This window comes from Bubalus bubalis, chromosome 17 (genome assembly GCF_019923935.1).
Source record: "Bubalus bubalis isolate 160015118507 breed Murrah chromosome 17, NDDB_SH_1, whole genome shotgun sequence".
In the NCBI taxonomy this organism is placed as follows: Eukaryota; Metazoa; Chordata; class Mammalia; order Artiodactyla; family Bovidae; genus Bubalus; species Bubalus bubalis.
Window position 1 is genome coordinate 55,300,902 of NC_059173.1, and position 26,094 is coordinate 55,326,995.

Sequence of the window (26,094 nt, forward strand, 5' to 3'; positions counted from 1 at the left end):
AGGGACGGGGGAGCCTGGCCGATATGCACAGAATCGGACATGACTGAAGCGACTTAGCAGCAGCAGCAGCCGTCATTATTTTGCTTATTTTACTTAAATGCCAAGGTCCTCTCCTACCTTGATGGACAGAATGTAAATGGCTATGTTTCTTGAGGGCAACCAGGCTAATGACACTAAAAGCCTTCTTTGATTCAGCATATCTACTTCTATAAATTTATCCTAAGGTGATAATTAAAGGAATGTGGAAATATTTGGTTTAGAGGATACTAAGATTTTTCAAAATGCAGTTTATCATTAGGGGAAAAAAACCTAGATTTCCAAAAAAACATCCCATCAGCTAGGTAAATTACATTATATACACAATAAAATATTATCTACTTGTTAAAATTGACAGGATAGACATATATTTTCTTGACATAGAAAGACTATCCATATATGTATACCAGACACACATATGTATATATATACACCTATGTATACATGTATATGGAGAAGGCAATGGCAACCCACTCCTGACTGGAAAATCCCATGGACGGAGGAGCCTGGTAGGCTGCAGTCAATGGGGATGCAAAGAGTCGGACACGACTCAGCAACTTCACTTTCACTTTCCACTTTCATGCATTGAAGAAGGAAATGGCAACCCACTCCAGTGTTCTTGCCCGTAGAATCCCAGGGACGGGGGAGCTTGGTGGGCTGCCATCTATGGGGTCGCACAGAGTCAGACATGACTGAAGCAACTTAGCAGCAGGATTATTGTTTTTTAATATTTTATTTTCTTTGCTTATCTATATTTTCTAGTTTCCTGAAATAAATATGTGCTGCTTATACATTAAAGAGTAAGTTCTTTTATTTAAGCTGCTATGTTCCCAAGGATACACAAATAGTTCCTGAGGTACACAGACCAAGGAAACATGGATAATGGCCAACGTCCACATTACGTGTATGTCATGTGAAAGGTGACTAAATGATCCAGCATTTTGCTATCTAGTGTAGAGAAGTAGGAGAAGCAGAACCAATTAGCACCCTTTCATTAAACTCCAGGTCTCAGTAGCTGCTGACTAAAAGAATGTTCAATCATAAAAGCCAGCATGGTAGCATTTAAAAAGGCCTGGGCTGGGAGTGGAGGGGGCTGAGAACTTGACCTTGGCTCTGCACTAACTGGCTGTAACTAGCCATGTGAACTTGGGTACTTTACTTTGCCACTTTACCCACTCCTTGACTGGAAAATCCCATGGACGGAGGAGCCTGGTAGGCTGCAGTCAATGGGGTTGCGAAGAGTCGGACACGACTGAGCAACTTCACTTTCACTTTCCACTTTCATGCATTGGAGAAGGAAATGGCAACCCACTCCAGTGTTCTTGCCCGTAGAATCCCAGAGACGGGGGAGCTTGGTGGGCTGCCATCTATCCGTGGCTACTCTCTTTCCTATCTGAAAATGAATGCCTACATGGGCCCAGATGAGATTCTAAGATGGTAAAGAAAAGGGAAACTAAATCAATGGGCAGGGGAATCAAGGCACCATTCAGGGCTGTGTTATCTGTGAGGTGCCATCAAGCACACAACCTCCACCCCATTTCCTTTATTAGTCCTGTTGGAAGGTCAGATGTATCCACCAAGAACTGTCGACATTTCCCTCTGTCTCTCCAATTGTAACTCTTGTGTCCCAGGGCCTTGGAATTATGTGCAATTTTATATGTCCATATTCTCTTGGAGAGCATCCCAGGAGGCGCAGTGGTAAAGAATCTACCTGCCAATGCGGGAGACACAGGAGACTCAGGTTAGATCCCCAGAGAAGGGAATGGCAACCACTCCAGTATTCTTGCCAGGATAATCCCATGGACAGAGGAGCCTGGTGGGCTATAGTCCATGAGGCTGCAGAGTCAGACACGACTTAGCAACTAAACACCACAGCAGAATATTCTTATGAGGCTGTATAATGTTTCTTACTGTTTGAATCTCCCAGTTCTGATCATGTGCATGTGCATGCTCAGTCGTGTCTGACTCTTTGTAATCCCATGGACTGTAGCCCACCAGGCTCCTCTGCCCATGGAATTCTCCAGGCAAGAATACTGGAGTGGGTTGGCGTTTTCTTTTCCAAGGGATCTTCCTGACCCCAGGATCAAACCCAGGTCTCTTGTGTTTCCGGATTCTTTGCAACTGCACCACCTGGGAAGCCCTTAGTTCTTCTTCTGGGGACAGCCAAATGGGTTGCCTTCTGCTTAAGACCCTTGAAGTTTGAGGAGGGCAAAGGAGTGAGCTCTCTCCTGCCTCTGGGGCACCAAGGCCAAGACACCAGCTGCTGGGGGAACATCTGAAGCTGTTTAGTGCCCCAGTGAGAGCACAAGTGTAAAATATGCACTCACTGGTGGGAAACAGGCAGACTGTCAGAGTATAACCAGCACAACAAAGTACTCTGGACCAACTCCTAAGGCACTACTTCCTTTATGTTCTTGGAAATGGCAGGGAATTCCCCGGTGGTCAGTGGTTAGGACTTGAGCTTTCACTGCCGGGGCCCTGGGTTCAATCCCTGGTCAGGGAATTAAAATACAGCAAGCTGCATGTTGCAGTAAAAAAAAAATAATAATTAAAGTAAACAATTTAAAAAGAAAAATAAATAGCAAAAACGATGTGACTACACAAACCACAGAACAAAATGCAAGTCAGCAGGCTGGAATCGATGGCACAATGGAATATCCACCAAAAACAACAGTGGCTTCATTTTGTGAAGCGGCAGTGAAAAGAAAAAGTCATTATTTAGGCAGTTTTTGGCTCCCCTTCCCAATGAAAGGTATCAGTGCCAAAGAAACATAATAAAGCAATTTCTTCAAGTCAATCTGCATACAGATGATGCTGCTAAGTCACTTCAGTCGTGTCTGACTCTGTGCGACCCCATAGACGGCAGCTCACCAGGCTCCCCCATCCCTGGGATTCTCCAGGCAAGAACACTGGAGTGGGTTGCCATTTCCTTCTCCAATGCATGAAAGTGAAAAGTGAAAGTGAAGTCGCTCAGTCGTGTCCAACTCTTAGTGACCCCATTGACTGCAGCCTACCAGGCTCCTCCATCCATGGGACTTTCCAGGCAAGAGTACTGGAGTGGGGTGCCATTGCCTTCTCTGCATACAGATGATAGAACACAGTAAAAAGAAGCATCTGAAAACAACGTTTCAACAAATAACTCCTGTTTTTGGCTCCCCTCTTCTTTCTGTTCATACTGTCAATGACTGAGTGAACATTATACTGGATAAGTCACACGAGGTCTAAAACTAGGTCCTGCCTGGCTCCATGTGGCTCAAACCTAAGACAGTCACACGAGTAGAATTTACCACTAAGACAGCTACTCTCCTACAGAAAGTGGAAGACATTGATTGTAGACGTGCCCTTAGTTCACTTTACACAAATCAGTTTCACAAGGCACATGGCATAAAAACAGAGGTTTGCAATCCTATGGATTCTACAGGGCAGTGAGTTAGACAATCTTCTGTTGAACCTTCTCTTACAGCAACGATTCATAAAATCAGAGCAAATTAGTGGTTAGGACTCCACACTACACTGTGGAGGGCCCAGCTTGCAGAGCGCCCAGGTTCGATCCCTGGTTAGAAAACTAAGACTTCACAAGCCTCAAGGTGCAACCAAAAAAAAAAAAAAGAGCATATTAAAAAGCTCTTGCCAGACAGTCCCACCAAATATCAACTTTATAGCTTACAGAAAAAAAAAAAAAAATTTTTTTTTTTTAAATTACAAACTGAAAGGAACATTTTTAAGCTAGCAACTTCGGCTCTTAAAATCTCCTGAAAGGGAGCCAGGCATTTGGGTTTTAAAGAGAAATCGATAAGAAGGAACAATTAGTGGGTGAATGAACTTTAATAGAGGTTGTGGAGTCTCACTTCTGTGGAGTCTTCTACAAGGAAATTCTGGGTAATCAATATATTCAAAAGCTACAACCGCTCCAGGTGTATTATAATGAGATCATGCATGTGTGACAGGTATCATCTCCTTGAGGTATAAATTATGACATCAGCATTTACTGCCCTGTGTTCCTTAGCCCTGGCTTGGCAAATAACTCAGGAATAACTGGTCTTCGTAACTCTGGGCTCTTCCCCATAGGAGCATTCCTTGGAGCCTTTGCTTCATAGAACGGCAAAACCTCAGAAACAGAGTGAAGAGTAGTGATGTCAGATAACAGGGGAGGAAAAAAAAAGTCACAGAAAGGAACCAGCTCATCACAGCCCCGTACGCGTGCATTGACCTGGGAAGGCCAGGAATCCTAAGGGTTCTGAGAACCTCCAGGCTCTACAGGTTTTTGAAAGTCTGGAATAAGTGATGCAAATGCTGGAGGACGAGAGTGTCAAAGCCTCCTTCCGTCCAGGGGTGCTGGCAGTTCTGCCTGATTTCCTTTCTCTTTCTTCACTTGCTGGCTCCAATGTCTATTTTAATACCATTCTACACTGTTTGCCAGCTAAAGGTGACATTTTCCCAAGCAACTCCCATCAGGCACTTCCCCTTCTACCGTAGCTGGGTGTTGCCCCTTGTGTGGCGTGAAATACAACTCTATCTTACGAGGGATGACACTGTCAGGGTCCAGCTTCTCTCTTCCTTTATCCTTATCCCTTTCCTCTTGCTCTAATCCCCAGCCCTCAGGCCTGCCTGGATGGTTTTCTTCCTGCCAGGACTCGCAATGCCATTCCTTCATTCACTGGAATGCTTAAATGCTAAGTCACTTCATTGTTTCTCCTGTTTGCATCTGAACCGGAATAACTTTAAAGGAACACAACTACAATGTTAGAATTTCAGGTGCTGAATCCCTGAGAGTGTTTTGCTAGGGTACCAGAGCCTTCCGGCAGTCTGAAATCATCCCCACAGAGCTCCTCCTACCCTTGTAGAAGGCCAGCCAAGGTTCCTGTCTCTAGTTGGCAGCCCCACTGCCCAATGGCACCGCTTGGTACTTGCTCACACTGGGCTGTGACTATTTCCTTGCATTCAAGAGCAGAGGCCGGATCTAATTATCTTTATATCTTCAGATCCCAGCATGGCACTTCCTACCAAGCAGAGATCAATTTAAAACCTGAAATAAAGTCAACTGAAAGAGCTCCCAATGGTCAAAGCTAGACCGATTTGAGCAACAAAATAGTTGTGCTGGATTATAACACAAGGAATAGTCATGCATTCACAGTGATAAAAATAATTGAACAAATTAAAACCCCCTACTCGGTAAGTGTGCATGGTGACTTACTTTTATGGAGGACAGTTTGGGAAGGAGAAGAAGACAGTGGGAAAACCCAAAAAAACCACTATTCCAGCCAGGTGATGAAGGACATCATCAGTCATAAATCAGCTTGATGGGAGGTGCCCTTGCTTGACATAAAGTGATGAAAATAGCACTTTATCTCTGTGATCTTCCTCACAAAAATCTATCACCCCAGCCTAATCATGAGAAGAACACCAGATAAATTCCAACAGAAGGACAATTCTATAATACACCTGACCATTATCCTTAAAAAATGGCAGAGTCATCAAAAACAAGGCAAGTCTGAGTAACTTCTACAGCCAAGAGGAGATTAAAGAGATATCAACTAAATAGAAAATTGTACCCTGGCTGGGATCCTGGAACAGAAAAGGGACATCAGGTAAAAACTAAGGAAATCTAAATAAAGTATGGACTCTATTCAATAATAATGTAGCAACACTGGTTCACCCACTGGAACAAATGTTTCAAAGTAAGATGTTAACTGCAGGAGAAACATATATATGGAGCATATATGGAAGTGCTCCAAACTATCTATTCAATTTTCCTATAAATCTAAAACTAAAGAAGAAAATCAATTAATTTTTTAAAAAATCATGGCAAAAAATTAAAAAAACAAAAACAAAACAAAACTGTTCAGTGCCCCTGCTCTTCCTAGGGTTATTTGAAAAAACAAATTACTAAAAAAAAAAGAAAAAAAACCTCAGCCACTTTGGACTAGCAGTTCTTGTGAGAGACCTAATAACAGCATGACTGTTTACCACTATTTTAAGCCCAGTGAGTGAAAGTCGCTCAGTTGTGTCCAACTCTTTGCAACCCCATGGAATTCTCCAGGCCAGAATACTGGAGTGGGTTGCCATTCCCTTCTCCACGGGATCTTCCCAACCCAGGGATTGAACCCAGGCCACCTGCATTGCAGGCGGATTCTTTACCAGCTGAGCCACAAGGGAAGTCCTTAAGCCCAGTACATTATTACATATTACCATCAGGAGAAATAAATAATCCCTACTCAGTAGGAAGGATAAGTATTCCTTAGTCCACCCAGGACTTCATGTGTTCCTAGTCATTTCCCAGCTTCCCTGTGGGGCCATGTTGACTATCTAGCCAACGGGGTGTGAGTGAAGGCACTTCTTGGCCAAGCAAGTGGAACACAGGTGTGCCTCCACCTCCTGCTTTTTCCTTGGAAGTTGATCTTGGAAGCTTTGTGTTCTATGGGGTGTTACTACAGATGGAGGTGGCCACTGGATCCCAATAAGACTTCAGCAGGTTGAGAAAGAAACCGTTATTGTGTTAAACTGCTGAGATTCAGGGTTTATCTGCTGAAACGGCTATACTAACTTGTCTTAAATGACCCATAGGTTGCATCTCACGATGAAATGTCCCTTCCCTTCTGAAAGAAAGTTGTCAATCATAACACTTCCCGTATTTCCAAATATTGCACTTACCACAGGCGATGGTCCAATAGACCAAAGAATCTGGAGTCTGGTACAGGATTCGGTAAGGAGCGACGCGGGCACTGGAGTCCAACACGACATCAAGGGTGCCCACCAAGAGGCCTGAGGACAGAAAGCGGGAAGAAAAGTTTAAGGGTCTCCTCCAAATTCCCAGAGGCAGCTGTGTGGATACGCCCCTTCTGGTGGACCTGTCAACAAACCCTCTCCCACCACATCCCATCTGGACAGAACTTTCCTCTCGGGTGTGATGCTGCTGCTCTGCAATACTTGTTCCACCCACCTGCAAGAGACGCTGCATGCGCTGACAGACAGTGCTGGTTTCCAAGACAAAACCAACAAAGCTCCTACCTCAGTCCCTGGCACACGGTGTTATTCATAGTAAATACCTGTTTCAAATTAAAAAGTAAGGTATGAAGCACTGATATTCTGGGGTCTCTGCTTTACCGTCATTACAGTGTGTAATATTTTCTCCCCTTCTTCATCCTGGAAACAAATCCTTAAGTAACCTAACAAACCCACAGGAACCAGTCATGTACATCTGAGTCCATGTGCTAGGCAGCCCCACGTCTTATTTTCATAATAATAATATTTCTCACCTTTCTTTTGTATTGAAAAGGTACAGTTCAGCTCAGCAAACAATAAATGACTACTATATGCAAGGCAGGGCTTCCCTGATGGCTCAGACAGTAAAGAATCTGTCTGCAATGCAGGAGACCCGGGCTTGATCCTTGAGTCAGGAAGATCCCCTGGAGAAGGGAATGGCAACCTACTCCAGTATTCTTGCCTGGAGAATTCCATCGACAAAGGTGGGCAACAGTCCATGTGGTCGCGAAGAGTCAGACACAACTGAGCAACTAACACTTTCACACTTTCAGATGCAAAGCAGACCCAGTGGGCATGAAGCTGAATAAGGCAAGAGTCCCTGCTGCTACTGCTGCTGCTGCTAAGTCGCTTCAGTCGTGTCTGACTCTGTGCGACCCCATAGACGGCCGCCCACCAGGCTCCCCCGTCTCTGGGATTCTCCAGGCAAGAACACTGGAGTGGGTTGCCATTTCCTTCTCCAATGCATAAAAGTGAAAAGTGAAAGTAAAGTCGCTCAGTCGTGTCCAACTCTAGCGACCCCATGGACTGCAGCCTACCAGGCTCCTCCGTCCATGGGATTTTCCAGGCAAAAGTACTGGAGTGGGGTGCCACTGCCTTCTCCAAGAGTCCCTAAGACATGTGTAATCCAGTCGGGGCGAGGGCCAGGCAGTATATTAGGGCTGCGTTTAGGAGTGAACAGGGCTGTGAAACAAGCATTTCCCCCATCTCAATGGCAGAGTTCTTTGCTATTCGTCACATGGTGATTAAAAACGACTTGGAGGTGGAAGTGATGCTAGTCGAGGCAGGGAGGGGAAAGTAAAAGGCCCCCGCCTTCCTTGTCCTGCCACAGTTGCAAATAACTAGGATACAGGAAGCACCAAGCCCAGTGCCTGCCCCCCGCCCGCAGACCCCTCATGAAGTTCTACTGAATCTGAACCACGGGTTCTTATGAAACTATCACCGCCAATATCTCCTGATGTGTTGTCTTCCAGTAACATCTTAAGGCTTGGTTCTGTCCCTCCTGAATAATACCGTAATATGCATGATGCTATTGACATCGCTTCCTTCTGCTCTGCCAGCCTGGGGTCAAGTGACCTAGCGTTCAGAAGAGCTCCTTCCTGGTCTGGGGCACATGGACAAGCCATTGAGTTTCTGGTGGCTTTCACCCCCTCATTAGTAAAGTGGCCGTAATAGCCCTTGCCTTCCCGAACTCGAGGTATTAAGCAAGAAACCTTGGGGAGGTTTACACGGGGAAGCCCCACAGCTGTCCTTTCGGTCTTTGTCCACAGCCAGGAGTCCACCTAGGTTCACTGCGAACCACCATGATCACTAGCTGATCTGCTTACACCAGGAGCAACATACTTTCACTAAGAAAGTAAAAGCGAAGTCGCTCAGTTGTGTACGACGCTTTGCGACCCTGTGGACTGTAGCCTGCCAGGCTCCTCTGTCCATGGGATTTTCCAGGCAAGAATATTGGAGGGGGTTGCCATTTTCTTCTCCAGGGGAATCTTCCCAACCCAGGGATCAAACTTGGGTTTCCCGCATTGCAGGCAGACTCCTTACCGTCTGAGCCACAGGGAAGCCCACACTTTCACTAAAGGGTAAATGAATTCATGTGTTTGCTCTGGCTTGTATGAAATACATCAAAAATCAAGTCTTTAGGGTCTGCAGAGTTTTCTGAGGAGTCATTTTCCATAGAATACCACACGTGTGCATTTTTGTTCTCTACTGTGACTAGAATTTACTGCAGACCTCTAATTACTCTTCAATTATCTGCAGATGGGAGAGTGTATTAATAGGAAAAGCAAAGAGTGCCAGCTAAACTGGATTGCTCTCTATGTTAACTAGAAACACATGTGATCCAGAAATACAAGTCCATCACTTATAACAGGCAAGCATTGGTAATACTTTTCCTTTTCTAGAATCAAAATACTGGAAGTGACACATCCGTTGTTTCTAAGGCACACAGGCTTCACAGTTAAGGATGAGCCTCTGTGGTTTGTGTGTGTATTAGTCACTCAGTCATGTCTGACTCTTTTCGACTCCACGGACTGTAGCCCACCAGGCTCCTCTGTCTATGGGATTCTCCAGGCAAGAATACTGGAGTGAGTTGCCATTCCCTTCTTGACCACAGGATGTTCTTGACCCAGGGATCAAACCTGCATCTCCTGAGTTACAGGTGGATTCTTTACGTCTGAGCCAGTAGGGAAGCCCAGCCTCTGTGGTTTAACGAGCCTCTAAGAGAGCGTCACGGTAGATAAAGATTCTTCCAAGGGCATGCAGAGCAGTCCACAGAGGAAGTCCGGGTTCTGGAGCTCTTCAGTCCTGGCTGGGCCACCTCCCAGACCCAGACCCTCCAAGCCTCAGTTCCCTCATCCTTAATGTCTCATTAGTCTTCTATACTCTGTGACACCAAAGAGAGAAGACCTCTGAAAAGGTCCAATCCCATCCACATGTCTTGACCACAAATGTCCGTAACTACAAATCATCTATACCATCCACTATTCTAATTAAAAGCCCTCTGGTATCACTCAGAGGGAAAGAAAATTCAGTGGCCTTCAAGAGGATGCCAGTGGAATGAGGGTTTCTGATTAGATGCCAGCTCACCAACCGTGTGCATTCACAACTGGTACCACCAATTCCATGAAGATTTAGATGAACACTAACAGGCACATCGTCTTTCCCCAGTGGCTCAGATGGTAAAGAACCTGCCTGCAACGCAACAGACCCAGGTTCGATCTCTGGATCAGGAAGATCCCCTGGAGGAGAGCATGGCAACCCACTCCAGTATTTTTGCCTGGAGAATCCCATGGACAGAAGAGCCTGGCAGGCTACAGTCCATGAGATCACAAGAGTCAGACACGACTTACTGACCAACACTTTCACTTAACAGGCACATCCATATCTACTGGCCCCTGCTTGCCTCAACTAGAGAAAAGTCCATGAAGCAATGAAGATCTAGCATAGCCAAAAATAAATAAATAAAATTATTAAAAAGAAAAAGAAATAAATAAAAAATTTAAAAATATCCATTCACTTGGTAACACGGACCAGGGTTTTCCCTCCACTTGGGATAGTGTGCTTGTCCATCAACGCCTACCTCCCACCATCCCAAATGACAAACTCCTAATTCTCTCACGCCACCTCTTTCTAACCCTGATCTCCCTCTGAGTTCTGCTCCTGTAATACGTACTGCATTTATTTAAAATCAGTGTACATTTTGCCTTGTTCCATTTCTTCTCCTCTTTCCAGGCTGGGAGCTCCATGACAACAAGGTCTGATGGATCGCTTTGGGCCCCTAGACCCCGAACGTTGCTTGGAGCACTGTAAGACCTAAACACATGTCTGATCAAAGGACAAGTTATGTATTTTTAGAAGACTAAATCATAAATATTTACCGTGCTGCCTACATTATACTGAGACAAGGAGTCAAGACTCTGGAAAAGAGAAAACACTCCTTCTGCACTCTGTCCACACAGAACGCTAGATAATGGGAAATCTGAAATCTAGTCTAGAGTATTCCCCCACAAAAGCAGTAATCAGGATTTTCTTAGAAGTCTTATTACTCATCCCTCTGAAATGGCTGTCAAAATACTGAACCTTTCATCATTTCCTACACAAAGCACTGTTTTAGCAGCTGTTCTACTCAGCTATTTCTGGTGTTAAACAATCTTTGATCGCCTGAGATAACTAAGTCAAATTATGGCCCTCAAAATAACTCTTCTCTGCATCTACCTATTACATTAGCTCGGGGGCATGTTATAACATTAAAGTGCTGTTTTCAAGGAGATTCAGAAAACACGCTGCAAAACTGATACCTTTAGGCCTTCCCCCGCTGTGTGCACTATGCGATGCAGACAAGAGGCATTTCCACTCCTGGGCAGCCCCTCACCCTTTAGAGGATGGGATGTGTCAGGGGAGGGTGCAACACCCACAGATGTGCCCGTGGCAACAATCAATCCATCTACTGATGACCCAGGATAATTTAATATCAAAGTGGACAAGGTCCTACAGCTCTCTCGGCCTCCCTCTATTCATTCCCTCAGCCGTCTGGCCTGTCAAAGATAGAGCCCTACAAAGACCCTGCTGGAGAAGTCTGGGGAATGGGCTGTCTGCTGATGCGGAAGCTACAACAGCGCCTGCTAGGGAGTTCCCTGGCGGTCCAGTGGTTAGGACTCAGTGCTTTCACTGTGGGTGCCCCAGCTTCAATCCCTGGTCGGGAAACTAAGATCCCGCAACCCACCCATCACAGTCAAAAATACGAACAGTATCCACTCAAAAGAGTGCCCGGTATGTACTGAGCACCATTGTTTCATGAAATATTTCAAAACGACAGAAAAACCCTGAAAATTACAAAATACATATCCCATCACTCCGATGTTAACAACCGGTCTTATCTGCTTAAGATTTTTTTGATGTCGACCTTTCTTAAAGTGTTTATTGAATTTTTTACAATATTGCCTGCTTTATGCTTTGCTGGTTTGTTTGTTTTTGCCTGGAGGCATGTGGGATCTCAGCTCCCCAACCAGGAGTCAAAGCCCTTGCATTGGAAGGTGAAGTCCTAACACCTGACCTTTAGGGAAGTCCCTGTTTTTTTTTTTTTTTTTTTTAAAGAAAACATCACACACCCAGCAAAGCTCCCCTCTTTGTGTTCCCTTCAATCCTATTTTCCTCCCCATTCACCACCCTCCAGTATTTCCCTTCCCACTGCAGAGGGGGCACTCGAACCCCTCCAATATTTTTACTCTTCCCATCCACGTCCTTATACTTTTATTGGCCCCCACGTACATACATGAATCTATCAATAATTTAGCACTGATGTACATTTAAAATTTTACATTAATGATAGAGTTGATATTTTTCTGCAATCTTTTTTTTACCCAATGATATGTTTGTAAAAATTGCCCAGGTTATTCTTATAAATCTGATTTATTCATTTTGAATATTGTATAATAGTCTGAAAGATGATGCTGTGAAAGTGCTGCACTCAATACGACAGCAAATTTGGAAAACTCAGCAGTGGCCACAGGCCTGGAAAAGGTCAGTTTTCATTCCAATCCCAAAGAAAGGCGATGCCAAAGAATGCTCAAACTACCGCACAATTGCACTCATCTCACACGCTAGTAAAGTAATGCTCAAAATTCTCCAAGCCAGGCTTCAGCAATATGTGAACCGTGAACTTCCTGATGTTCAAGCTGGTTTTAGAAAAGGCAGAGGAACCAGAGATCAAATTGCCAACATCCGCTGGATCATGGAAAAAGCAAGAGAGTTCCAGAAAAACATCTACTTCTGCTTTATTGACTATGCCAAAGCCTTTGACTGTGTGGATCACAATAAACTGTGGAAAATTCTGAAAGAGATGGGGGAATACCAGACCACCTGATCTGCCTCTTGAGAAAACTGTATGCAGGTCAGGAAGCAGCAGTTAGAACTGGACATGGAACAACAGACTGGTTCCAAATAGGAAAAAGAGTTCGTCAAGGCTGTATATTGTCACCCTGCTTATTTAACTTATATGCAGAGTACATCATGAGAAAAGCTGGACTGGAAGAAACATAAGCTGGAATCAAGATTGCCGGGAGAAATATCAATAACCTCAGATATGCAGATGACACCACCCTTATGGCAGAAAGTGAAGAGGAACTCAAAAGCCTCTTGATGAAAGTGAAAGTGGAGAGTGAAAAAGTTGGCTTAAAGCTCAACATTCAGAAAACGAAGATCATGGCATCCAGTCCCATCACTTCATGGGAAATAGATGGGGAAACAGTGGAAACAGTGTCAGACTTTACTTTTCTGGGCTCCAAAATCACTGCAGATGGTGACTGCAGCCATGAAATTAAAAGACGCTTACTCCTTGGAAGGAAAGTTATGACCAACCTAGATAGCATATTCAAAAGCAGAGACATTACTTTGCCAACAAAGGTCCATCTAGTCAAGGCTATGGTTTTTCCTGTGGTCATGTATGGATGTGAGAATTGGACTGTGAAGAAGGCTGAGCGCCGAAGAATTGATGCTTTTGAACTGTGGTGTTGGAGAAGACTCTTGAGAGTCCCTTGGACTGCAAGGAGATGCAACCAGTCCATTCTGAAGGAGATCAGCCCTGGGATTTCTTTGGAAGGACTGATGCTAAAGCTGAAACTCCAGTACTTTGGCCACCTCATGTGAAGAGTTCACTCATTGGAAAAGACTCTGATGTTGGGAGGGATTGGGAGCAAGGGGAGAAGGGGACGACAGAGGATGAGATGGCTGGATGGCATCACTGACTCGATGGACGTGAGTCTCGGTGAACTCCAGGAGTTGGTGATGGACAGGGAGGCCTGGCGTGCTGTGATTCATGGGGTCGCAAAGAGTCGGACACAACTGAGCGACTGATCTGATCTGATCTGATAATAGTCTGCTGTTTAAATACACTGTAACTTACCCATTTTCCTAATAAAGAACATTTGGGTTTATCTCTATATTTTTTCTTTTGCTACGATGGGCACTGCAGTCATTCTCTGTACATGATTCTTAAGTATGTAAGCACTTTCTTTAAAATGAAATTGTTGGGTCATAGGCTACGTGTGTGTTGAAACCTTATTAGTTATTACAAAACTGCTTTCCAAAGTGATTGTGTCAATTTACACTCACACCAGGAAATTTACATTATACCACGGAAGGAAGAGAATATCTGTTTATCCTTAATATCTCCAACACTTAGTATTATGAAATTAAAAAAATTTTTCACCCATCTCAAGGGTGAGAAACAGTATCTGTTCTTGAAATTTGCATTTTCTGATGATTAGTAAGTTTCTTCCCTGTTTGTTGGTCACTCCAGTTCCCTATCTGAGTTACTTACCTTTCCTACTGTGCTGACATTTGCTGAAATTTCTAGGTCAGAAATTCAGCGTTTACTATTTAGAGTCTTCCACTCACATATACACTGGATTTCAATTCACTTCAGCAAATACACTCAGATATTTTTAAAGCCAGAGAGGCAATATACTCGGATTTACTTTTCTGTTACATTTGGATTTACATCTCTGTATTTGTTCTATATAAATGCAAGACCTTGAGATCAGTATTTGCAAGGCCCTCTTTTTCCTTCCCATGTAAGGTTTCTACAGGTCACAGGCTCCCATCTGTCCTTCTCCTGCTGCTGCCTCTATGTCACTGGTACCTAGCATGTATGTCTTAGCACTTAGGTGGACTGTGATAATAGGCAGAAAGCTCTTAACCGATAACAGGGCTTCCCTGGTGGCTCAGATGGTAAAGAATCTGCCTGCAATGCAGGAGACCCCAGTTCCATCCCTGGGTCGGGAAGATACCCTGGAGAAGGAAATGGCTACCTACTCCAGTATTCTTGCCTGGGGAATCTCATGGATGGAGGAGCCTGGTCACAACTCAGAGACTTGCGCGCGCGCGCACACACACACACACACACACACACGTTTTTAAACAATACCTAGAAGCAGTTGCTGATAGATACATATATCAACACCAGCCACATCATAATTTTTACACTTCTCTGAATAAATCTCGTTTGCTTGTTTGTTTCTAAAGCCTTCGAGGCTTTGCCCAAGTTGTTTTACTTGATTGGAATGCCTTTTTTTTCTTTCTGGAAAATGTCTATTTCCCTCAAAAACCAGGTCAAATCACCTAAAGCATTTGTTTTACTCTTTTCACACACTCTCCCCATCCTCTCAACACTCCCAAATCTCCTAACAATTAACTATTCCCTTGTCTGTGATCTGCTAACCACTTTGCACTTCACATTACTAAGGCAGTTGTTACACTGCTTCCTACCAGGGAAAAAAGTGGTTTCTTCCCACTGGGCTGTCAGTTCCTTGAGGCAGGCACAGCCTTATTTATCCTGGAATTCCCAAAGCCTGGGATAATGTCCCCCACATCATGCTGAATATTTACAAAATGGGCCACAAAGTTTTCAACCTGATGGACACTGGGAGAAACCAAGAATTATTTCCAGAGTTTATTCATCTCTGTCCCACAGGCCCCAATATAACAAGTTCTAGTAAACTGGCTATAAATAATTAAATTTGCCTATAAATCAGACAAGAAAAGGGGACCAAGACTCGAGAAAAAGGCTAGAAAATCCCATCTCAGAGAGTGAGGGGGGTGATACAGACCGAACTCAGATCTGAAACTGAAATTCATCATGGGAAATTAACTTCTCTAATCTCTGGAAGTAATCTGTCACTTTTTAATGAATATTGACAATGATCTGGAATGAAGGTGGATCAAGACTAGAGCTATTACTATTTAGGGAAAGCATTGTCTTTCCATTCTCCTACTTTGGCAAGTAGTCCAGAGATTAGCAGTTGTTACCAAAAAAACATAAGAAAACTCAAAGATTTAGTCAATTTCAACTGTTGCATCTGCCACTTAGGTTGGTAAACACTCTGTTTGCACTACCATACAGGCCAGGAGACCAGAAGAGAGAGGAAGGAACTGGCATGTATAGGCAGCCTCGAAGGGAAAGGCTGGAATTGCCAGGTGAGAGTTGGCTCCCTACCTATACCTGCACCTCAGCTTGTAATGCCCCCAGTGTGATGGCCCACCTGGGCTATGGCAGGCCAGTCACAGTGGGTGTGAGAGAGAAATCCAGGCGATGGCTGGTTCCGCCGAAGGAGGTAAGAGTCCTGGAGGTTTAGCAGGGTGAGATGGCTGCAGCTAGAGATGGAGACAATGTGTTTCTCAGTGTCAATAACCTCAAAGACTCTAACAGCCTTTCTCAGACGTAAGTACCGCTGGCTCAAAGGCAGAGGCCAGTCCAAAGCTGGGATTCTACTTTCAGCTCAGAACAGTCTGGGAATGTTCTGTTTTCATAAATGTTGCTTATTTTCCAACTCCTCTAGCATATTTAGGTAGAAAACAGTTTCTCAACATGGTTCAAGCCATGATTACTGGTAGAAAACAGGCCACTTATGATTCTCCCATCTCACCTACACTGCTGCCTTTCAGGACACAAGTCCAGCCAGGTGTATATCACCACTGCAGTGAAATAAGCAAGGCAGGGGCTTCCCAGGTGACTCAGGAGGTAAAGAATCTGCCTGCCAACGCAGGAGACACAGGAACTGCAGGCTGAATCCCTGGGTTGGGAAGATCCACCACAAGAAGAAATAGCAACCCACTTCAGTGTTCTTCCTGGAAAATTCCATAGACACAAGAGCCTGGCAAACTATAGTCCATACGGTCGTAAACAGTCAGACACGACTGAGCACAGCAGCAGGACAAGTTACTAGAGGGAAGGGAGCCCATCCACACACACACACACACAACCTTGTGACCATTTGTGGAAAGATGAATTAATGAGAATTCTGCTGATGGAGGAAATACATTGCTGATTCTGTCAGTTAGGACAGTACTTTATTCCTGGTAAGAATCAGTTTGTTTCTGGTTTCCAGTATGTTGCAGACTGAGACTTTTGTAAAGTACAGAGCCCACAAAATACTAAAATATAGCTACAGAATATAAAAAGAGACAAAGAAAATAAAAACCTCCAATTTTTTCATTATTTAACAGACAAATGGCTCTAGCTTTCTAAATGCTTAATTTCAATTTCTATTCTTTAGCCCAAGGCAGCTGAAACAAAAAGGTTGCAAAACAGGCACTTTAAATAGCACTGCATTGCTGAAGGGGAGGCTGGAGGGATTATGTTTACTAGAATCACGTATCAAGAGTACATTTAATTCTATAACTTTTTATTTGGGAAATGAAAAAAATTATCGCTCTGCCACTGCAAACTAAAATAAAATTGCACAAAATCATTTCTCACTTGAAAGCAAGAATGTGCTATGTGCTAAGTTGCTTCAGTTGTGTCTGAATCTGTGTAGCCAGACAGACTGTAGCTGGCCAGCCTGCTCTGTCCATGGGATTCTCCAGGCAAGAATACTAGAGTGGGTTTCCATGTCCTTCCTCCAGGGGATCTTCCCGACTTAAGGATCGAACCTACGTCTCTTACATCTCCTGCATTGGCAGGCGGGTTCTTTACCACTAGCACCACCTGGGAAGCCCCAATACATGAATAAGGAAAGGCATGAGGTTTGTGTCCTACATTTATCTTAAGGGGCCTGGGTTTAAAAGTGACGAGAACCAGCCTGAAACTAACATTGTGTATGTCAATTCTACTTCAATTTTAAAAAATAATAAAAAATAAGTACAAGTGTGAAGAATCTGAACTAGCTGATTTGGTGATCTCTGAAGAGACCCTTGACTCATTTCTTACCCAGAGGGGAGCAAGCTCGAGGGGATTGAATGATGAGGCTCAGAGAGGCGGGGCACCCTTTCTGCAGTGTTTCAAACTAATTCTGGATTGCAGGCAGGGTCATTGTGCCCAGAAAAGTTAGGGCTCAAAATATATGTTCATATTTGCCACAAAAGATAAAACACAGGCTGGTTTACAATTGAACAAACAGGGCAGAAATCCGAAATCGGAAGAGCATTTCGCCCGCAGAGCCTCTGTCAAGTAGCCAATTAGTTCTGAGCTGCTCAAAACTCCCAAGCACCCTGGAAGGCCAAGTCTTACAGGAGTTGTTCCACTTCACCCTGCAGGCCAGTCTCTTAAAGTCACATGCACCTTCTTCTCCTGCAGAAAAGGGAGTGCAGGTGGAATTGATTTTTCCTTCTCTTCGGAGGTGGTGTCTGAGAAGGAACTGTTAAAATATCTCTTTAATACTGTACTTCACACGATCGTTGAGACCAATAACACAATTTGTGGGGCCCTGTGCAAAACGAAATGCAGGTACTCTATGTCAAAAATTCTTAGGAATTCCTAGACAGCCACAGTAGAACAGTAAACTAAGCCTTGGGCTCTTCTAAGAGTGGGTCCCTGTGCACCAGCATGGACCACACATCCAGGGAGCGGTCCTGACCCTGGCAGTGCAGGGGTGATGTCATCTCCACAGACAAGCTTGTTGTTTTCAGACTTTAATCAGGGATTCAGGTCTACTCTGATCTAGACCAATGAGGACAATGGACTGGATTTATTCAGAAGCACCCGAGGCACCTGGGTGATCCAATTCCTCAAATAAGCTCTCAACCCGGGAAGAGGAAGATAGATGCATATTCATGATATTTATATGATGGGAAGGTGTACTGATTCTCATCTTGTCTACAGAAGTAGCTCTAAACACCTGAAACTGATGACTCAAGGTCAGCCAAGGTCAGGCATGAGAGCAAGGATGCAGGAGTCCTTTTGGTGCTGGTTGGAGCAGTTTACTAGTGAGAAGCCCACTGCTTCTAAGAGACAAGCCGCACCCACCACCTCGAGGAAACCTCAGTGTCATGGTCCTAGGACCCCTTCTGTCGGGTGGGCTGACTTTGCAGAAGCCACTCACTGTCCCAAAACAACTGCCTACCTTCCTCCTAATACAGCTAACCTCTTCTCCACAGTGAAATAATATCACATCCCTGGTGGCTGTGCAGTAAAGAATCTGCCTGCCAATGCAGCAGACACAGGTTTGATCCCTGGGACGGGACGACCCCTTGGAGAAGGAAATGGCAACCTGCTCCAGTATTCTTGCCTCAAGACTTCCATGGACAGAGGGGCCTGGCAGTCTACATTCCATGGGGTCACAAAAGAGTTGGACATGACTTAGCAACTAAACAACAATAGAAACAGTTATGGATTTAAAATTACATTCATAGTCAGTGATCTAGAATGTCTATATATATTCCAGAACACCTATACAATATTTAGACATTTAAAGTCATATCCTCAAATAATTATTTAATGAGATGGCAAAACATATTTAGTATGCTATGCGAAAAAAACCCCACAAAGCTCTAATTTTTGTCCTATATGTTCTACATGTAACTGTTAAGTTACAAGTACAATATTATCTATGCTATGAATTATAACATTTTTAAAGATTACAAAAATGAACATATTGGTGGATAAAACAATTTTACTTCCTTTTGTGTTGTTTAAAAGTTTCTAAAAGTTTCTCAAATGTACAGTCAATATTTTTATGATAGAAAAAAATTTTTTTTTGTTTTCTCAATTACTTCCAGCCTTCTATTTTGGGCTTTCTTTACTCAAAGAGAGATCAAGGCATCAAGTAAACAGATGATTACTGTGTTTACATTAAAGCTGTTCCTTCACAACCACAGGTTAGTAATCTTGTTGCTAGGATGCAATATGCCAGCTAGGGGTCAATACTGGAATGATCGGCATTCGCAAAACACACTCCAACGGACAGGGGTCTGTCCTTTCAGACATTTTTTTTAAAACTTCATTTTTTCCCCTTTAGTATATAAAGCACAGAATACAACAAACTGATACATATTCATACATATGGGGCTTAACTCAGTTGTAGTGACTAGGTGTTTCACAACCAGCTTATCTTAAATCAGAAGATTATAGTCCTAAATTTAAAACCATAAAAGTTAAATGAATGAAATTAGTTTCGCTACTTTCATCACTGAGTATTCATTATATTTTAAGTACCCACAGTGTTGCCTTTAGCTACACATAAGCAAGGCGAACAATCAGGCAATATGCATTTATACCTACACAAGAAATGGCTGGAAGGATCAAACTGTCTATAATGGTTCTCTTTGGAGAATGACAGCAGTATGAAGAGATGCTCCACAGGGAAGGAATGAGGAACTCTTTTCTGACTATTAGAACTGTATTTTTCAAAGTAATAATTATGCTGTTGGAACTATACTTTGTAAAACTTTGTACTCATAATTGTTGACAATGTGCATATATTATAATAAAGCTATAATAAAAGAATTAATAAAGGAATACAAAATATCATGATGAAAATCCTGCCTTAAGACTTCACAAAAGATGTGACCGTAACCAATCAGCTCCTGTTATTTTGTCATAGGCACTGGTCACCCTAAGAACTGGTTCTCCTTAGGATTCATGCCATGCATGGAGGTGAACAGGAGGAATGTCACACTATACAAAATTAGGTTGCCTTTCACCAGAGATGATGACCAGGGCAAAAACACAGGGCTTGAGTGTGACCTAAGTATAAGATGAGCCTGGCCAGTCCATCCCCTCATCTTAAGGGAATCTGAGCTGAGACAGATTATGAGCAAAGCCAAGCAGTTACAGATGGAAGCTGAAAGAATTCCATGACAAGGGAGGGCAGCAAAGAAGCCAAAAGTCACAGAAGCAAAAACACTGAGCTAAAGAAAAGATACAAAGCAGAGGCTGAGGAAGCCAGGTATCCTCAAGAAAAAGAGCAGAAATGTAGAGGGCAGATGAGCAGGACCCAAGACAGGGAGCTGAGGAGAAGGCGGGGAGCCACTTCTCACTGTCACAGGCCTCCTGTTGAGTCTCCAGGCCTGGGTCCAGGTCATATGTATCCTGCAAGGAATCCAGGCACCTGAGGTGACCTGAGTCTCTGGTCCTTGTAACCAGAAGTGTCCAACTAAAACCCTAACTCCATCTGGCTCCATCTAAGACCGACTTTGAATAAATATTCTCTTCTGTACGACAGCAAGGCAAGTGTTATATAAGAAAATGCCAAGGCATTAACAGCAGTTTAATAATACGCTTTCCAGCTGTGCATCCAAATATTCCAGAACAGATAAAAATAGTGGCTGCAGAACTGTAATTAAAACAGTCAGGCTATTTACAGGGGAGAGGTACAGTAGCAGCCTGGCTCCATCACTGGACTCGACTTTTTCACTTTGAGAGCATCCAACTCCACCCACAAGCCCTCTTCAGAAGAATCCTGGTTCTAGCTTAGCCTCAAGTCACCTGGACAAGACTAAGGGCTATTTCACAGAGACACTTCAGTTTGTGATGGATCAAGTGAAAGTAATCTTCACCTAAGGTCCAGATAAAGCTTTAAAGAGGAAACCGAGCTGGGAGGACCGGAAAATAAACAGAACATCATGGCACCAGAACATCTCCCACCAACAAGTGGGAGAAGTCAGAGCAAGAAACCTGCCAAAGATGATTTGACTTTGCAAAGCTGGGTGTTGTGCAGTGGCAAGTAATGCCCTTATTTCATCAGACTGCGTATTATGACCTGATGTATTTTCCAATATATGTAAATGACCTGCAAATGTAGGTGAGTCCCTTATGGAATATATTAAACCCAATTAAGATTTCTTAAGAAATAGTTCAAGGATGACCTCAAAAGTCCTTATAAATTTCTCTGAAAAATATCAATAATGGATGGCAAAAAAAAGAAAAAAGGATCTCTGGCAATAAGAAAAACAGTGGACTGGAGGTTGAGGGGCTTCTTTGCAAAGTAATTTCAAAGTCATTTCCAAGATACTGTTCTTTTTTCATGCTAACCAGACATAATAAACATAGAGAAGGATGCGAACCAACTATGTAATTTTATCAATGTCACTGACTCACTGTATCTTCATGCAGAGACTGAAGAAATATGAAAGGTAGGGGGAATTTTTTTTATATTATTATCTTATTAATGAATGGGGAAAATGAAAGTAGTGAAAGTCAGGTTTTGTTTCCTTCACCCAGAATTACATCTTCTGTGCCTAGCTTTTTAATCTCCAAGCAAAAGTGACACACACACACACAGATGTATATACATACATGTCATATGCACACAGATACATGCATACACATTAACTGTACCACACTCACTTAAAGCATGCCAATTCAAAATGAGTTTAGAGTTGATATGTCTTCTGGCAGTCTTGATTCCAGCTTGTGATTCATCCAGTCCAGCATTTTTGCATAATGTGCTACTCTACATATAAGTTAAATAAGCAAGGTGACAATTTACAGCCTTGACATACTCCTTTCCTGATTCCGAACCAGTTTGTTGTTCCATGTGTGGTTCTAACTCTTGCTTCTTGTCCTGCAGGGGTGCTTTTTTTAAAAAAAATCTTCAAATTCGGATTTCTATTGTTGGATTTAATGAAACACAATATGCGATAAAAGAATAGGATTACATGAAAATCAGCATTTCAAAACTTTGAAAAAAGATAATCATAGGCAGGAACTCCTTTTATGCCAGTGTTTCTCAACCAATACACTTTTTGAAAACACTTAAAGAAGTTCCACACTCTCTTCCTTAGATTCTTTTATTCAAACCTAAATATCCTAACTGGAAAGAATCAGCAGCATATGTTCCCTGAAATCAGAAGATACAGACAGAAGATTTTGGCCCTAATTTTCTGTCACTTGTATTGAGAGAGACAAGAGGGAGAAAGAGAGGGAAAGAGGAAAGTCCAAGTTTTAAAAAATTTCCAGTTGGAAATTAACAATATGGAAGATGCTTCTTCAAACTGCACAGGCTTCCTGTTCCAGAGCTAGTACATAGATGATTCTAGAATGCTAATGACTCTTCCTTGATGGCTAATTCACCAGCCTTTATGCTTTATGACACGACTCCCCTTTCCCTGTTGTGACAATATCTCATTTAAAACTTGCAGACTAATTTCCCAGCAGTGTGTCAGCTACAACCAGAAATAGCAAGAAAGATACTGGACCCAAGGTGCTGAGTGAGGCCAAGGCCCCACTGAGAAGCAGGCAGAGTGAGGCATCCCAGCACAGCACTTCCAGCTTCAGAACTTCTCCTTTGCTGGTTGAGGGCCAGGGCCTCTGAAATCTAGAACACAGATCAGGGAAACAGATCCTTTCCACGGCATGGATCAAAGCATGGTCAAACCATGGTCATGGCATGGTCAAAGCACGAAGATTCTGCAAATGGCGGAGGCCTGTGCTTCATGCACTCCAGTTTTCCAATGCGTGCAGCTAGTGCATTCTTTGAGACAGCAAAGCCGGGTTCACGATGAGCCGGTGCCCAGCCCTCAATCCCCTGTCATGACAAGGCTTCCCAGGTGGTGCCCAGGAACAGTGACACACGCTGGACAGCACACAGGCTCCTCAGCCCTGGGGGCAGCTGAGTGGGGCCTGACCCCATGTGTGCTGCATATACTGAAAGAAAGTGAAAAGTGAAAGTCACTCAGTGGTGTCTGCTGCTAAGTCACTTCAGTCGTGTCCGACTCTGTGCAATCCCATGGACGGCAGCCCACCAGGCTCCTCTGTCTCTGAGATTCTCCAGGCAAGAACACTGGAGTGAGTTGCCATTGCCTTCTCCAATGCATGAAAGTGAAAAGTGAAAGTGAAGTTGCTCAGTCATATCCGACTCTTCACGACCCCATGGACCGCAGCCCACCACGCTCCTCCATCTGTGGGATTTTCCAGGCAAGACTACTGGAGTGGGGTGCCATTGCCTTCTCCTCAGTGGTGTCTGGCCCTTTGCAATTCCATGGACTGTACCCTGCCAGGCTCCTCTGTCCATGGAATTCTCTAGGCCAGAATACTGGAGTAAGTAGCTGTTCCCCCCTCCAGGGGATCTTCCCAACCCAGGGATCAAAACCAGATCTCCCACACTGCAGGTGGATTCTTTACCATCTGAGCCATCAGGGAACCATTTCCTAAGTGTGCCTTGATGTGAAAATAGGTGGAAAGCTCTCGATTAGACTAAGCAAAGCACAATAAACATTTCAGATTAATACCACATTACAAAATTTCTATACATTTAATTTTGATACATACTGACATCATTCAACTGAACTGAGAGTATGGAGTTTTCCAAGAATTTGCCTACAAAGTTACACTAAACATTCTTTATTTTATTTAAATGCTATGTACATATGTTTTCTTTTTTATAGGAAAATAGCACATCTAGCTATGTTCACTATGTACATTGGGAGGTGACTCATGTGACATATGCCTGATCTTTACTTCTCTTCGGGCTTGTTCTTGGAAAATTTTTATTAGGACAGAAAAATCCCCTCCTTGTAAATGTTTTGGGATCCTTAGTCCGTGTTCCTCTAAATGGACACTGAGTAAATGTGAGTCAGAGCCTCCATGTAACCAGTGCCTCCCCAGAAGGCCCAGTGAAAAAATGACCACAATCACTGAACGCTTTCATAGTAAGCAAGCCAAATGATTAAGAAATTACCAATATACCTATTTCAAATAATTTCCAAAAAGTTCATCAGGGAAACCACCTAGGAAAAAGAAAAACAAAAAAAACTAAGCTCTTTTAAATTTGTGAGAGTGCCAGCAATACAAGGGAAATGTTTAGATGACATGGGTCTATCTCCTTGATGGGAATGGGAATGTTTCTAACACGGCAGGGCCCACCCAGTGTTGTGCTGGAGGTGGTGGATCCAAGTTCCCACTTCCCCACTCACGAGCTGTGTGATTTCAGACAAGTCACTTGGACTTTCTGAGCTACAGTTAACTGGCACTAAGTCAGGGATCATTTATGTTCCCTGCCCATCTCCCAGGGTTGCCAGGTAAATTCAGGTAACATATAGTTCAAGGAAGATGACACTCTACATGAACTGTGGAGTATCTTGTCTATGTAATATATGCAGGATTAAAAAAAAAAAAGTTTAATTTTACAGCATGAAAGGGGCTGTAGATCACAGCTCTTCCATCTTACATTACAAAGGAGACTGAGCTGTGGGTGAAAGAGTGCTGGTCGTGGTTATGTTTTGAATCTTAGTAAACAGTCATCACGGTTACGAGTGCCTAGAAGAGGTGAAGGAATGAATACGGTCCCGTTCCTGGAGGCACGGTGTCCATCTTTGTCATCATGAAACAGACACCGAGCCGCCATGGAGATGAGGCTGGCCACTGGAAATATAACCAATCTCTGCTGTTTTTGACAACCCAGTTGGGAAGGCAGAAGCAGCACATACAACAGCAACCATTAAAATGCTCATTGGCCCAGTTAGTTTAAAGGTACATAGAATGGAGCTCCAGGGAGATCACCCGGAGCTGGGGTGCTCACTCAAGAGTGTTCCGCACAGCGTCCTGGCGTTGGGCTTGGTAGAAGACAGCACGTAAAAGCACCAAGATCGTGGGTGGAATCCCCATTTGACTGCATCCAAGGGTCATGACCTTGAAGCCGGGTACTATATACTTTGGAAAAGTCACAATTTCTTCATTCATACAATGAAGATGATAGTACTCCTGATGGGGTTGCAGTGGCGATTAAAGCAGAGAAGGCATATGGAACATTCAGCCAGCCCATGGCTCTTGGTATGTGTTCAGTGACAGTCCTGACTAAGGAGGCTGCCCGCCTGAGTGTGGCAAGGTGACCCAGCACAGTGGGAAGGTACAAGGCATGTTTGGGGAGTGACAGCAGCTTTGGAATAGAGATCAGACTGTGGTTGGGCAGCCCTGTGCTGCACCATCTGGACTTTATTCTACCAATGAAAGTTCCGGGACTGGAGGAGGGGCTGGGAGTCACACAGATTGTGTAGAAACCCTTCTGATGACAGCGTGTAGTTGTTAGGGAAGGGGTAACAGAAGCAGGAAAGCCAGTTAGAAAACTTTATGAGGAGAAGGTGATTTATTGAGCCCCTTTATACTAGTAACTGTCCTTATACAAAATCACCACTTTAATGTTTGCAAAAACCCGGGTGCAGTCCCCATTTCACAGATGAGCAAGTGGAGGCTCAGAGACAGTAAGCGAGGGAAGCCAGGATCCATTTACCTGTCCAAGCAAGTCCACTAAGCTGCTTCCCACACACAGGATGACAAGGGCCTTGGACTGGTAGGTGCAGCAAGAGAAACTCAGTACCACTGTGTTCCATGGGTGGAAATATTGGCCACTCCAGGCAAAGGGGTAAATTTTCTGCTGTTTTTATTTCTATTAGGGAAAAGCCTTCTTAATCTGCTTTTTCTCAGAGGGGACTAACCTTTCAAGAGCTGGTTTCCCAGGTGGCCCCAAAGCTTCTGACAATACTGGCAAGTTCAGGCCTCACAAGTTTAGTATTTTCTGTTTATTCTCCAGAATGGAATGATGGACCCTGTGACTGACCAGCTCCTGTGGAACACCCAGAGGGGAG

At 43.7% G+C, this 26,094-nt stretch overlaps 1 protein-coding gene across 11 annotated transcripts in view; it reads right to left on the reverse strand.

Annotated features, from left to right (window-relative positions):
- The window catches only part of TBC1D9 (TBC1 domain family member 9), a 123,569-nt gene that overhangs the window by 61,500 nt on the left and 35,975 nt on the right, over window positions 1-26,094 (reverse strand). For 10 of the 11 annotated variants that reach the window (XM_025268097.3, XM_025268099.3, XM_006079246.4 and 7 more), the window contains exon 2: window positions 6,688-6,798. In XM_025268097.3, the coding sequence (XP_025123882.2) occupies window positions 6,688-6,798 (111 nt within the window). Of the gene's footprint in view, window positions 1-6,687; window positions 6,799-6,976; window positions 7,010-26,094 lie in introns of those variants that run through there. The other variant, XM_025268098.3, reaches the window with a different exon arrangement.